This window comes from Phyllostomus hastatus, unplaced genomic scaffold, assembly GCF_019186645.2.
Source record: "Phyllostomus hastatus isolate PE091 unplaced genomic scaffold, TTU_PhHast_1.1 phas_scaffold_28, whole genome shotgun sequence".
Lineage (NCBI taxonomy): Eukaryota > Metazoa > Chordata > Mammalia > Chiroptera > Phyllostomidae > Phyllostomus > Phyllostomus hastatus.
This window is the reverse complement of record NW_025334022.1, coordinates 18,371,196-18,388,123: the sequence shown is the minus strand read 5'-3', so window position 1 is coordinate 18,388,123 and position 16,928 is coordinate 18,371,196. Positions and strand designations below refer to the sequence as shown.

General features: G+C 34.5%; 1 protein-coding gene across 2 annotated transcripts in view; it reads left to right on the top strand.

Annotated features, from left to right (window-relative positions):
- Positions 1 to 16,928, top strand: part of DIAPH2 (diaphanous related formin 2) — an 881,199-nt gene that overhangs the window by 69,154 nt on the left and 795,117 nt on the right. For both annotated transcript variants that reach the window (XM_045817492.1, XM_045817491.1), the window contains one exon: positions 3,954 to 3,974. In XM_045817492.1, the coding sequence (XP_045673448.1) occupies positions 3,954 to 3,974 (21 nt within the window). The remainder of the gene's footprint in view (positions 1 to 3,953; positions 3,975 to 16,928) is intronic.

Here is a 16,928-nt window from a genome sequence, read left to right as displayed (position 1 = left end):
CATTGGAAAATATATTCTAAAATTATTTGGCTATCCTGTTAATGTTATTTCAGTACAGTAATTGCAGTGGCAATTCCTGATGCATTTTGCCCTAATTCTACGATCATGTTTATTTCATATTATACTTTAAGCAAGCTAACTCTGAATGCTGAACTATTTAAACATAACACATTGCAGCTCTGCCAGAGCAGAACAACAGCATGTTTGTTAATTTGCTTCTGGTATCCAAGGGCAGAAATATGTTTTGAGTGATAAGTGAAATTTGCCATGAGCATTGTTTTCAATAGAATTAGATGATGCATAGGGTTTTACTTTGAAATTCTGATGAATCTCTCCTCATTTTGCACTCAAGTTATTGTTCACAGTAAAATGCTTTAGGAAAATGCAGAGTGTACATTCAGTGTTAGTTTTCAAATACCTAAAGGCAAATACAGCAGTAAATCTATATAACCAGATCTGACTGCAAAGTACAGATAATAATGTATGAATAATCATGTCATGTTTTTAATGAGATGAGTTTATTAGTGTTTTTGGCTCACTTATTGTTTTTGTTTGTGAAAGTGAGGCTGAATGTAATGAAGATTATATGAAGCTCTTCACCTTTTGATTTTCACTCTGTTGCTATGTAGAACATGTTTTCATTTATTCTCATATTGTTTCCTTTTCAAAGAACCAAAGTAAAGCACACTCTAAGTTATATACTCATTTTTCAGATTAAAATGCTAAAATTTAGGGAAATGCGGGATGAGCTCTCTTTAATTGTTTTATTCAAAAATGGGACTTGAATGTTTCTAAAAAGACATTGAAAATTCTGCCTAAGGCATTAACCTCAAAATCAGTACCATAACTCTTTATTGTATGATCTTTGTTTCATTTAACATATATGTGAGCATCTGACACATGTACAGCCTTTCATTAGAGTTCTAAGATTAGACATTTTATTTGCTAATTTTTTCATGGAGCAAATATGATGAAAGAAAGCCTCTTAATAAGCATATGTTAAGCTTTCTGACCTTGGGGAGACATTAATTAGTACTGTGTTTTCTGTTGTTAAAACAAAAAAAATTGCTTATGTAATTTCTTTTTGAATGTGACAGGGATGTCATTCAGTGACAAACAGTCCTCTCCTCTTTTGACCTCTTCATGATTATAACAGTAAAATTTACATAAATCATAACCCAATGTATGGCCATTTACCTGTGTGTAACCAAGGTTTCCATCTTGCTTGCATATCTTACATATTTTTATCTTATTTTTTGTTTACTTTTTCATTATATTGATACACTGATTAAAATATTTTCTCATTTAAATTAGATAGGATTGTAACTACATCCTTATGAAAATGATTTATAAGTAGTCAAAACTTTCATCTTGAAGTAAAAACAAAGTTAAGGGCTAGAGTCCCTGGTGGAAACATATTTTATAGTCACATGTAAAGCATGTGAGAATTACTGTTAAATTGAAACATAAATTCTACATTTCCCCCTTTAACACCTGCATTAGTCATTTTATATGGAATTGAAAAAGAAAATATGCACTCAGCAAAAAATGTCCATCAACCTCCTGAGTTCCTATAAGGACAGTAAAGTAAAATGAAACTGTATATAGGTATGTGCTCAAAATCTGTTTCTAAAGCAAAGGACAGAGTATTGTTGTGTAATTAATGTTACTTAAATTAGCATGCAATAAGGGAATATAAAGGCAATTAAAAGATAATGAAAACTATTGCTTAGTTTTTCCCTTTTCAAGTCTCACAATAGAGAATGCTAAGTTGTATGAATATTAAAGGAAAAAATAGCTTGAGTAACTGTCAGTGATGAATGGATGTTAAATAAGGGAGCAGAGAAGAATCTTTTCTCTGCATCAGCTGAGCTTGTTTGCTTATGGTACCAAGTGTGGTTCTGACCTGACTTAGGGTAGTTGGTACATGTAGTCATTTAGCCAAAGGTAACCTGGAAGAGCTTATATTTTAAGCAACAATATATGTTGTCAGAAATGGAAAACCAGGCTTTGTTAATATTGCAAATGTTGTCATATTGATTAGAGGGCATCTTGCATATTATATCAGAACATCTTATATAGACAGTTATGAGGAAAAAATCACTGAAATCCTGACCTTAGTTTGCTGCATACCAGTGCCCTTATTAGAATATTAGAAAACCAGTTTATTTATAACTTAAATCACCATCTTTGAAGTTGAGATTTTAAAATATGTAAAATTATATTTTTAAAGACACATGAGCCCTTGAGAGGTATCATTGATTGGAAAAAATCTCAATAGGAAATAATTTCAAATAGTGATACCAAACACATCTATAGATTTTTTAGATTGATCTGTATAATAAGCAGTTAGAGTTTCAGTGTATCTGTGTATGCATTTGTATACATGTATTTTGGCTTTGCTTTAGGCATGATCAGATATTTTCTTTTTTCAGGACTTCTATTCCAGGCATGGCCTGCATTTGCTGAAACAGCTGAATCCAAACATGACCAAACCAGTTTTTCTTAGCTTCCTTCTGCCAGTCTAATCTGTTTGCTGTATGTGCTTTAGCTAAATGCAGTCATTTTGCAATCTGAATGAATCATTAAATGGGCCATATTCTGGTCATTTCACTGGGTGTAAACCTGCCTTAATTGTTAAGACAGGCTGGCATTCTTTCTTTTTTTCTTTATCTTTTTTTTTTTTTTTAGTCTCACATCAGTGCTAAATAAACAAGGGACAAATAAGACCTCTGTCTTTTTGGTGGGAGGAAATAATTTAGGTCAATAGCATATCTTTCAATTCAGAAGACTGTTAATGGCATCAAAGAGGCTTTTATTCAACTAAATAATCATTGCCTATAAATAGTCTTGTCAAGTGAATATTTAAGAAAGCTGCTTCTCTATTTGGAGATTCATGGATTCCTCTGAAATAATTTACTTGAAAACTGTCATTATCTTTTTGTATCTTGTGGTATCCTGTTCAATTTAGGATTCTTACTGGGATCTCAATTATATATGATTTTTATTTTTAAAGTACTAGCTGAAAAATAGAACACATTGATAATAACTGTTATCAGATTAATGGTTTTAGGTTGTGGATTAGATAGCTTGATAATTCAAGTGTAGAAATCTCATACAATAAAATTATGTTTAAGACTGTGATTTTACTTCTTGCTTTTTGAAACATGAATCTGCCTCTCAAAAAGTCTCTCATCTTTTATCTATTATGAAAAGCTCAACTAAAGTTACAATTTTGAACTGTTTCCTTTTTATGAATATCTGCATGTTTAGATATAAAATGCTTCTGTTTCATTATATTATGTGGAAAACTCTGATGTTATAATAGAAATGCTAGGATAACCTAGAAAACTAGAATTATAAGCAATCTATCTTTCTTGTAATTTTCAAGTCTAATATAAAATATTATCTTAAATTTATAAAAATATAAAACATTTCCCAAAGTTAATTTCTTAATACATGAGTTTGAATGCAACACATATATTCTAAAATACTTTATTTCAAACTTAACAGTATGCTTATAACAGGGAAAGAAAAATGCAATATTTGGAAAAAATTAATTTTCTATTGATAATTTTTTGAGGGGCTATGGGCTTGATAAAATAGTTGATGCCTAATTATACTTAATCTTGCATTACTTGATATTTAGATTTCAATGTATGAAAATCCCATAGTACATTTAAAAATCCTCAAATTGTAATAATCTTTCACTTGAGAAACCTTATTCTGCAAACTTTATACATTTTCGAAATGTGATAGAAATTAATACTGACAGATTTGGTTTAGTCTGTAGATCTAAAGTGTTAAAAGCATATATAGGATTAGCTATTTACTAATTTACTAAACACTTCTGTGAAAATCTTCTAATTACTAATACTATTGATATTTGTTTTTTTTTTTGTTCCGTTTTTTGTTTTACACCATAACCACTCTCCGTTGACCACTGCATGCAGATAGTTGGAAGTAAAGTTACGGTGAGTACAAAAGATGTGTTTTACCCTTAGATGTGAATTTGTGCTTTTTGGAATTGAGTGTCTTTTTCTTTTAGTATTTATATGTCCATTTATTCTTTTGACATGTATTTTACCAATGCAGTGAGATGAATATTAAGATCAGGTGATTAGAATTTAACTATGATAACTATCTTTCCTGTGGTCTTGGGAAATGTTTTAGAACTATAACATGTATGTATACTTTGTCTTAGAAAATTTTACTTGTTTTTGGAATTGTGCCTATGTCAGTCTATGATTCTCATGAAATTGCATGTTTCACCTCAGTTTCTTTGGAAGGCAGGGAGAGACTCCTAAAATATTGGTTTATGCTAACAGGAATTCATTTTCAAATATCTCAGTTTGATTTTAGTATTACTGAGCACATAGCATAGTGAAAACAACCCTTCATGTTCATTCAGGAGGCCTAGGTGATTGTCTTTGTTGGGTGCTACTAATCGGCTCTGTGAGTTTGGGCAAGTCATACAATTTCACTGTGGTTCAGTTACTAAATGGATAAATTGAAATGATTGCATTACATTTATCTTTTAAGACTCACTTGTTGTCTTTTAAAGTTGTTATATTCAAGGCACTGTATTTCAGTGTTATAATTACATGATACAGCAAAATGGCCTATATTGTAATTGAGAGGTATTTGTAATTACCTTGCCTTTATGGCTAAGCAGTCAATGGCAGGAAACATCTTTAACATCACCATGTACTGTGCTATCTAGAATAATGAATGTATTTCATATTTCTTTTCCTTTAAAAATTTCTTCTTTTCTCTTTTTTTCAATTCAATGTGACATTTTGGGGGAAAAGCCACCAGTCTTTTGGGATAATTAAAAAATCAGCACATATTTCTTTAGTGCGTATTATGTGCATCGAGAGCTGTGCTAGGTGTACTGATAACTGGAAAATATGAATCAGATAAGAACTTTCAGTTTCAATAATATATGTTGAAATAATCAAACCTTAAATTATGTGTGCTGATTTTAAGTGTACATCAGGTCCTTGAATAACATTATTTTGTTCAGCAGCATTTCATTGTAACATTGATGAGATGCTATAGGAACTTAACTCTTGTTTATATCTATTAGACTATGGTAAGATTGGTTTTGTTATATGTTGTATCACCTAAAGTTGCAATTTCCAAGAACCTATTGATGATATTAAGTGAGGACACACTGTAATAGGATTTCATAAGCAGGAGACAGAAGTAGTCTTAGAGTAAATAGAGACAACTCCGTGATTATTTATGGTCTTAAACTGGGTTTACAGGCATTGTTAGTTATGATGGCTGGGATTTGACTAGGGAGAGGAGACTACAGAGAATCTCCGAGATTTGGGAATATTCAATGCAAAGGCTTGAAGAAAGAACCAAATTGTGTTTGGAGAGTGGTATGGGGAACAGGAAAGCAAGAGATGAGGTTGATTTTGTGGAAACAAAGAATACATATTGGAAAGAATAAAAAGTCAAGTTGTAGGAGGATATTGAAGTACAGGCAAAATATTAGAAATTAGTTTGAGATCAGTTAAGCAGGGTTTAAGAAAAATAAATTTGATAGTAGTAGGTAGGCTGGATTAGGCTAATGGTTCTCAATCTTGAAAGTGTATCAGAATGCGAGAGATCTGAGATGGCAGAGGAGTGAGTGGAAATTACACTAACCTCCTCCCAGGACCAATATGGAATTACAACTAAGTTGTGGAGAAATTATGTGGAATAAACAATTGAACAATAGTGGGAGAGAAGCCTGATAACCGCAAATAGACAGAATAAACAGCTTCAGCAAAATGTGACTGGTAGGGAGTGTGGTGGAGATGCAAGTGGGCTGACCAGGCATCCACAGGCAGCCACTGAGTGCCAGAGAGATGTTTAAATGGCCAGTTGGAACCTCTTGAGATGTGTAAGGCCTAAACCCTAAGCTGGGATCCCTAACCTAGAGCACCAGAACCCAAAAAAGTACACAGATAATATCCACCTGTGAAAAGCAGTAGGGTTGCTTTCTGCCAGAGATGGGCAGCTGGAGATGTAAAGAGCTATTTAAAGGGCAATGCATAAAGTTTCATTTTCAGCCACTTACCCTGGGCTCTGGCAAAGGGGGCAGGGTGGAGTGGGTGAGAGACACCTGAGGAGAGACTGGGGAAGGAAGCTTTGGGGATAGAACCGAGAGACTAGCCTCAGGGATCCTGGTGCTGAGTTTTCCCCCACACTGCAGCAGCCATCCTGCTCAGGCAGACCACTCCCCTTTGAGGGGCAACAGCAAGAATGGAAACAATAGCCCCGACCCCAGAAGGAATTCTGCCCCACTGTATGGTGCTTAAGCCTGACTGCTGAGTGCAGAGTGACTAGATTAACAATTGAAGGAATCAGCCACAGACAGGAGATCCCTAGTAGTCTCAGATAGACTGCCTAAGGTCAGACAGCATCATCATCTGACATCACCAGGGACAGATCCAGAAAGAAAAAAAACAGTGGTCAATACTAGATGTTACCAAGACAAAATCCACCATGGTCTTCTCCATGATTTGCGATATTTTCTCCTGCATAGCTTTTTTAAAATTTATTTCTTGTCCTGCAAGTTTGTCCATATTCACTAGTTTTATATTATAGTTTATTTCAATTCATATATTTTGCTCTCCCCCTCTCTTACCACATTTTATGTTCTTTCCTCTTATTATTTTCATTTTACATTTTGTTTTCTCTCTTGCTACAACTTTTTTCCATTCTGCACTCTTAATATTTCTCCCCTGTCCAGACTCTCAAAACCAAATTTCTTGTCAATGGTCACCTTACATCCTTTTTTCCCGCTTTTAAAAGAGCCACATTCTCTCTTCACCTTCAGCACTCTTTGCTTATTGGTTGTGGATAGGGTAGTTGTTGTTGCATTGTTTTCAATTTGATCTCCAGAACTTCATTATTATTGCATTTCAATCTCAAATTTTAATGTTTCCCTCTCCCTTTTGTCTTAAATTTTAATTTTCCCTTGTCTTAACCTGTTTTTTTTCTTTTTTCTCTTTCATTCTGCCCTTTTTTTCTTTTTTCATCTCACATTTTAATATTTCCCTGTCTTAGCCTAGTTTTTGTTCCTCACTCATAGTATTTCCTATCCCCCATCATTTCAAAATCACTTTCATTTCCTCTAGACATCTCTTTAACTTTTTTTTTCTTTTTTTCCTCTTATTCCAATCCTACTCACATTAATTTTAGCTTATTTGTTGTTGATAGTGCTGTAGTGGAACTTTTTCTCCAACTTGGGTCTATTTTTTATTGTTTATTTAATTTCTGTTTCCTTTTTCTTTCTATTTTATTTTTTTAGATTTCTGTTTAATTGTAATACAGTATGCTTCCCTTCTCTTCATTCTGCCTTCTTCATTCCCTTTTTTATTTATGATATAAATTTTACTTTGTCTCTTTACATTGCTCCGGTTTCCTACTTTTATTAGTGCTCCTGTCTCTATCCTCTCAAAATCATTTTTCCTTCACTAGCTCATCTCATATTCACTCTCCTTTCTTATAGTAGTCTTAATCTCTTTACACCCTTGTTAATACTGGTTCATTTGCTTTTGATAATGGGATTGTGATGGGGGAGAATATTTATGGGTATGGGTTTGTTTCCTGGGCTTTGTGGTTTGGTTCTGGAAGCACCTTTACAACAGCATACAAGATGCGGTGGGCGGAGTGACCCTCAGTCAACCAGCTGGAGGGAAGGACCCACCAAAGAAAGACCCAACAACAATCAAAACCCAATTACATCTGGAGAACCAGCATAAAAGGCATAAAGGGCATCCCAAGAGCATCAAGTTCAAATGATCAATGTGACTGTACCACTGAATCTCACAGGCCACCTCCCATAGAGGTTCACAAAGTCAGGAAGTCAAAATAGATCAATGTAAGAAGCAGAAGCAAACAAAAAGAGTCTCCCAAATAATATGAAGCAAAGAAACAACCTCCAATCTAAAGGAAAGAAGGAATCCTCAGAAACAGTGCTAAATGAAATAGAGGCAAGTCAACTCTAGAACACAGTAGAAGGAATCAAAAGCAGGTTGGATGAGGCAGAGGATCAAATCAGTGAGCTGGAGGACACGGTAGGAAAAAACTCCCAAAAAGAGCAAGAAAAGGAAAGAAAGACTCAAAAAGAACAAAGTGTTTAAGGAAACTGTAGGACAACATGAAATATCATAATATCCATGTAATTATGCTTCTGCTTTCAAAATATTCTAATGGGAAAGATGGACAGGTAAACACAATAAAGGCAGGGCCTGATGATGCAATGTATTAAAACTTGCAAAATGTCAGCCACCAGCCACAGGAAAAGTTTCATTTTATCTGAGAGTATTTTGAAAGTTAGTATAATGAGATAGGTGTTATGATTGATCTGCAGTTTAAACTATTTCATACCCATTGTCTTATCTATGACTTGCTTCTCACAATGGAGTTTACAAATCCTGCAATAAATAGAGGAAACTATAGGAATCAGCTTCTAGAGAAAGTGATGAAGGAGTAGTTCTAGAGGTTTGGGTGGGAGGGATCTGTAAAGGGAAGAGTGATGCAGACACCGGCCTGCAGTGTCCGCATCATTATGGATGAAATGAGACATTCACACAAACTACTGAGTCTGGTGGAGGAAAAGGGACAGCATGGCTTTTCTCTCAAGGGGAGCCAAAGCCTTGGCCCTTGCTGTGACTGGCCTTTATTGGGTTTCTAAGCACATTGCATGATGGTCCTCATTTACTATGTTCCTTTTAGGTGGTTACCTTTTCCAGAAAACAAAGGAGCCAATGCTGCTAATCACATCACAGAAGAGGGATATTTGCAAATGAAAAGGCAAAAGTGGTTGAACCGGTTACACTCATCCTTGGAAGGTTTAGCATGGATTTTAGGAAGTTACTTTGCAGTAAATGTCCTCAATTCAGGGTAAGGGAGTTATTTAGCAAGAACAGGACTCAAAGTGGCCTAGGTACATTGCAGGCCTGATTCCCCAGGGGAGAACCTATCCGTGGGCATGGATCCTGTCTCCGAGTGGGAGCTGGGCCCACACCATGCAGAACGGTCTCCTACAGAAGAATTTTTTTTGTTGTTTTGAGATTAGAGAGAGTAGCAGAAAAACACTATTTAAAATTACTCTGGTCAAAGTAAGTTAAAAATAGCTTATTTTTCACAGTCTCATTAATCTTCAAAAGGTGAGAAGTATTCATTGATAAAATGGGCAGATCAGAATTTCATAGAGATGTTCCAGAGAGAAGAATTTCTAGAATAACCACTTTAAGTATCATAGTTGCCTGGAAATAACAAAATGAGTGATGTGGAAACCAGATTGAAATTGGAAAGATGAAATATGTAATGAACTAGGTCTGCATGACCCTGTCTTTCTTTGTCTATTCAGTATTGATTAGAAGCAGAAATGGAGGCATTTGAGTCTTTTCTGCTCCTGAACTATTATCTGTTTTACTTTTCACTATTCTCCTTTATACTTTTTACTTTAAAAATAAGGCTGGAAAACTGCCTGTTACATGAACATAACCAGCCTCTTATCCTCATGCAGTCTTGCTTCTGACTTTTCTCATATGACTTATTTATTTTTGGGGGGCACAGAACATTTTCCTTCCTTTGTGAACATTCTGTCCATCCTCTACAGCTCTTCCATGAAACCTGTTCTGATTCCCACCCTATGCTCACCCCGATTTCCACTTAACAATTTATCTGAATTTCTGTAAGCACTTTTTTTATGTTATATGGAATCAATTTCTACTTCATCTTATACTTTCTATTACATTATATGTTCCTTAAGGGTTTCTCTTATAATACTCTGATTTTACTTTATAGCAGTGATTTTCAACCTTTTTCATCTCATGGCACTCATAAACTAGTTAATAAAATTCTGTAGCACACCAAAAACATATTGTTTGCCAGTCTGACAAAAAATTAGGTATAATTTTGATTCATTCACACTGGATGGCTATTGTGTTGGCAGTTGTCTTTTTTTTTTTTTTTAATAATCTAGGGGAAAAGAGGTCAGTGCCCTGACTAAACAGCCAGGTACTGAATGTTTTAAAGATTCTTGTGGCACACAAATTGAAAATTGCTGAGTGTGGGAGGTGGGGTGGGCAGGGCAGGGGAGAGTAATGGGGGAAAAATGGGGACAACTGTAATTGAACAATAATAAAAAACTTTACAAAAATCACTGATTCATAGTAATGTATAAGCCTTGAATAATACTTTCATCCTGTGTCTATGTTTTTATATCTGTAGTATAGACTCAGAAGAGATGAAAATTTTAGTAAAGGTCCTGGGTTTAGAGGCAAAACAACCTGGGTTTGGAAACCCACTCTGTTGCATGCAAGCTGTGTGACCTTAGATAATTTACTTAACCTCTCTGAACCTTAGTCTTTCCATTCATAGTATGGGGATAACAATCTAAATTCAGGATGCTTTTGAAGTTTATTATTTATATTTTAATATATTTAACATACAAAGAGGCTTGTGAATAGTAGTTCTAAATTATATTTTTTGTTAAATGTATTTAATTCTTCAAAATACTTGGTATGAAAAACATAACAAGAAGATGACACAGTAAAATTAGATTATGAGCTAGTATTTTTTTTTTTGTTAGTGAAGTATTCAAGGTGTGTGCTATTTGATAGCATTTAGTCTGGGTCAAGAATGGTGAGAAGATTTAGCTGGATGGAAAAAGGAGAATACTTTACCTATTTATTGCGAGCTATGTGTTTTGTGGTATAGATTGTTGATGGGCTTTGAGAAAATATATGTGGTCTCAAGATAATATTGACAATATTATTTTAAAAATTTAATAAGACTTGTTATGGATGCCATCAATAAAGGGAAATGATAAAATATCTTCCTGTAGATGTCTTAAAATTAGCAAAAGAGAATTTAGAGTAGGGAAGAGATAGAAAGAACTGAATGACTTTTTTTTTAATGGTTTCTAGTTCTAAATAACTATTGTACAAATTTTTGAACCAAAATAAGTTATTCTTATTAGTTAGTAACACATTGCATAAAGCAGATTTAGAAAACAGCGAAAATGATTGATTTGATTTTCACTGGAAGCTAGGAATAATTTATCCACAGGTGGAAAAATCACTATTCTTCTGTGGAGGAAAACAGAGAATTGACATGACTACATATGATAATTGGAAAATAGAATTACAATAACCAGACCTTACAATGTTAAATATAAGGTAATTTAATGACATAAATAGTTGAGTGCTTAGTGCAGCAGTAGGATTTTTGGGGGATGATATTTGTTTTGGCATCAGAAAGACCTTAGTTTGAATCCCTGATTAAGCATTCATTCATTTGCTGTGACTTTGTTAACTTCTTCAGCCACAGTTTCATTCCTTTATTGAGCAAAAAGTTACTGGTTACCTATTATATGCCAAGCACTATTCTAGGTACTCAAGTGATGAATCATACAGTTAAATTCCTCATGGAGCTTACATTCTGGCTGGGGAGATGAATAGTAAGACACATATCAATTATAATGGCAGGGAGTGGTAAGTGCTATAAAGGGGGATAAACATGAGGAGAAAGCTGTGATCAGGGTGTGCTATTTTAGATAAGTTAGCTCTCTCAGCAGTTGGCATGGAAATATAAATTAAATTGGGAAGATCCATGCAAATATCTAAGGAAGAGGTTTATAGGCAGAGGAAACATTAAGTGCCATGGCTCTGAGGGAGGAGTGTGCTTTGAGTATTTGAAGAATAGCAAAGAGGTCACTGTGGCTGGAGTGGGGTGAACCATGGGAAGTGGTATTTAGTAACCCACCCAGGAGCTAGTGAAGGTGAGTAAAAATATAGGTTAATCATAGCAGTGGGTTGTAAATTTGGAAAGGTGGTTTAAGGTCATTTTCGAAGGAGTATGCTGAGGAGTTGTGAGGAATCCTGGAAGGTTTTGAGCAGTGGAATGATGAAATCTGAGCTGTATTTGGGGAAGATTAATGGAGCAGTGAAAATTGGAAAGGTTAGGGACTAGGGCAGGGAGATCAAACTGTGGGTTGTTGAAGTAGTTTGATTGATAAGACCCTGAACTGGAGAGTGGTTACTAAGAACTTAATGGCAGGTGTGGATGGGGTAGAGAGGTTGTGAAAGTAGAATTATCTCAGCCTCAGCAAATGATTAAAAAGGCAAGGGAGATGTGTGTGAATCAGTAATGACTGAAATTTGAAGCATGAGTGATGGACATGGTGGTGACTTCACCATTCATAGAAAAATCAGGAGCAAGACTGAGTTTGGAGGAAAAGATGATGAGTTCAGTTAGACTTGCCAGTCTGGGGGAAATTTAGTAACATTACAAAAACAGGAAAAAAGTTAGCACCATGAAGGAACATTTCATTAGCACTTGCACCATTAAGAGTAGAATTTAGTAGTTTGATTCTCTGTTTCTGTCTCTGGCTTTTACTATTTTAAATATGCTCTCAGCACATTGCTGCCAAACTTAATGTCGTTTATCATCCTAGTACCGTTTACCTGTTTATAAACAGAAACCTCAGTATCTGTACTAGGAAGTGAAGGCCATGTGCACTTCTAGTTGGCTCAATGGACCCTGACAGAAAAAGCTGGTTATTTTCTTGGCCAGGAGCATTGCTCACCAGCTAAAGCATTTTACATAATTGAGATGTCACATATGTGCCTTTTGCTGTATTTCTAAATAATGTGAATCAAAAGGACAACCCGATTGTAGGTGGAGGTTAGCTATAGATGTATGTTTCTTGGCCATAATTGGGGCATGGGAATCACGGGCCCTGATTGAGTGACTATTGCAGAACCTTTTTGAGCCAAATGAATTTGTTTGCACTGGCTGATGAAGAAGGTCAGACTGAAAGAAAGTTCTTGTTAAAAGTATAAGTGTATGGCCAAGCTCAAAGTAATAACTTCAAAATGCTACTGATGTATTCCTTGTTATAAGCCACTAGTAATTATAATAGTCATAAAATACCACTAAGTGTGATGGTATGTATTTGTGGGTTTTGAAGTTGCTATTGCATTATTAAATTGAAGTTTTATTAGTGTATTGCTTCAAATAGTGTCTTGATGATTACTTCATTAATGTTAAATTTATGTCAAGCCAATTATTTGAATAATCCTGAAAGATCGAATAATCATAAAAGTCCAATCGTATTTCCCTTTAAAAAAATCATATAGTCCAGAAGGGGGAGACAAAACATTGATTACTGAAGGTTGAAGCCAGTGCTTTACAATAAAACATGGCTTTCTTGCTCTACAATTTGATTGCTTTTTTCTTGTGGATTTAAAAATTGTAGGATCGTTGCTACTGTAAAATATTTAGTTTTATCATGGTAACAAATTTGTTAAAAATCTAAATTCAATCAGAATAAAATAATCAATGTAATTCTTTTTAACTAGTAGAAGAACTCATTTGATAAGCAGATGAAAATAAAACCTGAGACTGTTTAATGATGGTATATTATAAGTGATCTTTCAAAAATAGCACAAACACTATTAAAGTTCCAATTTCGGTCTTTTCTAATTTTACATTCATTATGTACAAGGAGTAGCTACCTTTCCGGTTCCTTATGTTTTAATACTGCAAGCCAGCTCATATATTATACTTGTTTTGGAACAGAGTATCTACGTATGTTTTGAAAGATTTTATTATTTAACTCTCTATTCTTAGAACAATTTCTTATCAGTCCCTCTCTTTCTGGCGCATTGTCATTAATTACATTATTTCATCATGCCAAATTAAATTCATTGTTTAAAGAATGCTAAGACAATGTACATTATAAAATATTTGCAAGTCATCTCATTTTGGGCATTTAAAAACATGTGAAAGACAGTATGAATATTGACTTTCTGTTTAGACATATTTTATGAATTGAGTACATTAATATTTATGAGAATGAAATAGTTATGTTTTATAATATATCCTGATACTAGAAACAAAAAGATGTACTTTTCATGTAGTATTTTACACTGCAAATTTATTTTCTTTGTACTTTGATTGTGATCTTGTTAAAATTTCTAGTGAAGATATATTTCTCTGTGTGTATAATAAGGTAAGAGAATACATTTGAAATCTGATGCTTGATTTAAGATTTTTAAAATGAGTACAGCCATTATTTCATATTGCATTGATTTTTGGGTTTTTACCTTTCAACTATGGCAAAAATTTTGATTGGCCATATAGCACGAGATACTTATATGGTAAGTGGTTTTTGTGTGTGTACATGTGTGTTTGCTTTTGTTGTTATGGAATATAGTCTCTGTACTATGTATCTTTTAAGAGCTCTGTGCAAAGTTTGCTGTTGCCATTACAAAACTTAGTGGCATGCATGCCATAGGGAAATTTTTTATGATGCACTGCTTACTTGATCCAGGTAGTCTGGACAGCCCGAGAAAAAGTGGAAACAATAAGATTAGGATCAATATTAAAGAGTTAATTTACTAGGTATCAAATTTTGGGCTTTTTCTTACATATTTTATTCTCTTTCCTATTGTAGTTAATTAAGTTTCTTTTATCAACTTATCTGTTAGGAAAGGCCTATTTGGTTGAATGAGACTTGGCTCCATTGAATGGGATAAGGGCAGAATAGTATCATTTTTAAAATGCCACCTTAGACTTTTAAAGTGGTTTAGAACCCTTTCACATATTTTCTCATTTCAGCTACATATCACATGTATTTCTGTAGGTTTGTGTATCAGTTTTTCAGAAAGACATTGCCTCTATTCCCATATTCTTGGGGTCTGGCCTTATCACATGGAATTATTTTTTGAGTAGTATGTACTTGCCAAGGTATTTCCCATCAGTAGTCAACAGATATTTATAACTTGAATTAGTATCCAGTTAATATGCTTGTATGAAGTGCTTTATGGGCCCACATCTCTAAATAACTGTCATATGACTAGCATTATGTAAGGTAAATGTTTTTGCCTTGGTCACCATAGTTCAGATATCAGGATTACTAAATTAATTGTATATGCAATTATAATCGCAACCACAGTTACCAATCAAAACAATAAAGAAAACATAAGTGAACTTTAAGAGCATCAATTAAAAAAATACCAAAAGCTTTCTGAGTTCAGTTTTTATGCTGACCTGTTTGTACATTTGTACTATTCTGTCATGGCTCTTTTCTTCAATGAAGTTGTGATTTAAGGAAGTAATTGCTTGTGCAATGTAATTATTGTGCTCCGAGTATAATAACTACTTTGCTTCAGGTAAATCATCTATTTTCATTGATGATTAAAGTTTTTTGGCAGACTGGTTTTGCAGTCAAAGAGCTCTTTTACAAACTGATTGGCAACTGCATCCTAGATATTGTGTGTGTGTGTGTGTGTGTGTGTATCTATTTATCCATCTGTCTATCCTCTCAAATTTAAAATAACATAGGTTTCTCTGTTTGAAAACTGAGACATATTAAGAGAACTGAGACCTTTCCTCAAAATTATCTAAAAGGACACTAAGTGCCTACGACTGCTAAGCAAATTCCATGTAAAAGGTAACTTAATCCTCATAACAATTATCACCCCCATATTAGAGCTGAGAAAAATGAGGTTTAGGAAAGCAAGTACATTGCCTGGGGTTGCACAGTAAGTGTTCTCCCAGGGCTTCAATCTAGTCAGACTGACCTCAGAGCTTGGCTTCTTAACCCAAACCTAAGAATTTGGTGGATTCCAGGCAGCTGTGGATAATGATCATCACCATTAGGTGCTTACCTTTTTTAACATTGTTATTAGTCTTTCACCAAGGTGATTGTTATCTTTTACCAGTTGAAGCCTGCAGATAGTCATACTGACATGTAGATAGAGCCCTGCTTGTGGGAAAGCTACTGCTCTATCATGGAGAGTTACATAGCACTCTGCACATGTTGCTTTATGGGACAAAAATGACCAAACAGACATGGTGTCTGTGTTCTCATAGCAGGAATTCACAAACAGGTAATGTTAACTCACATAAACAGAACATACTGAGCAAATTAAATGTGAGGAAAGAGATACTGCTGCTTTATGAACCAAATATTTTAAAAATCCCATTTTTAGCAATGGCCTTTTTTCCTTGTAAGCCATTGTCCCTGTGTCTAAAATAGATTAAACACTGTGCTTCTAAAGGTTTATATCAGTGTTGTTCACTTTTTATTGTGCACTCTTGCTTTTTATAAATGATTTCAATTAAATATTAATTTTACTTAATTATTACTGTGTAATTAAAATGCATATAAGCTGTCAAAGGGCAAGGACTGTGTCTGAATATTCCTTAGACATTTAAAAATACAGTAGGCTAGCTGTGGCTGGTGTAGCTCAGTGGATTGAGCACTGGCCTGTGAACCAAAGTGTTGCTGGTTTGATTCCCAGTTAGGGCACATGCCTGGATTGTGGGCCAGATCCCTAATAGGGGGTTCATGAGAGGCAACCATGCATTGATGTTTCTCTCCCTCCCTCTCTCCCTCCCTCCTTCCCCCTCTCTCTAAAAATAAATAAATAAAATCTTTAAAAATAAAAATATACTAGGCTATTAACAGTCATAAAATAATCATCCTTTTGTTCAGTCTCTACATATATTCAGAAGTCCTCTGACTCTGAACTGTATAGAAACTGAAGTCTAAAAGCTTTTATAGTGCTTGTCAAGAACAGAAGTCTTCTTCCATTGGAAAATATAATCTAGTATCTTAAAAACTTATTTTTTTTTCAAGAATAAACTAAATTTCTCTTGTGGCAGTTCAAGGCTCCTTTTCTTTTGATATGTTTCCCACTTCCACTGAGAATGATTGTCCATCCTCACCCATGCAATCTCTCTTAGATTTAAGTGGTCCTTCAACAACTTCTTCTCCCACTTGCTTTAACTTTTCCTTATAGTCTTGCCTTCTTTTTAATTGACTTGGGGCAGTACAGTTTGGGGCCTCAGAACCATAAGTGTTAATTGTGATACCTCCAATCTGAGTGCTTTTATTTTCATTT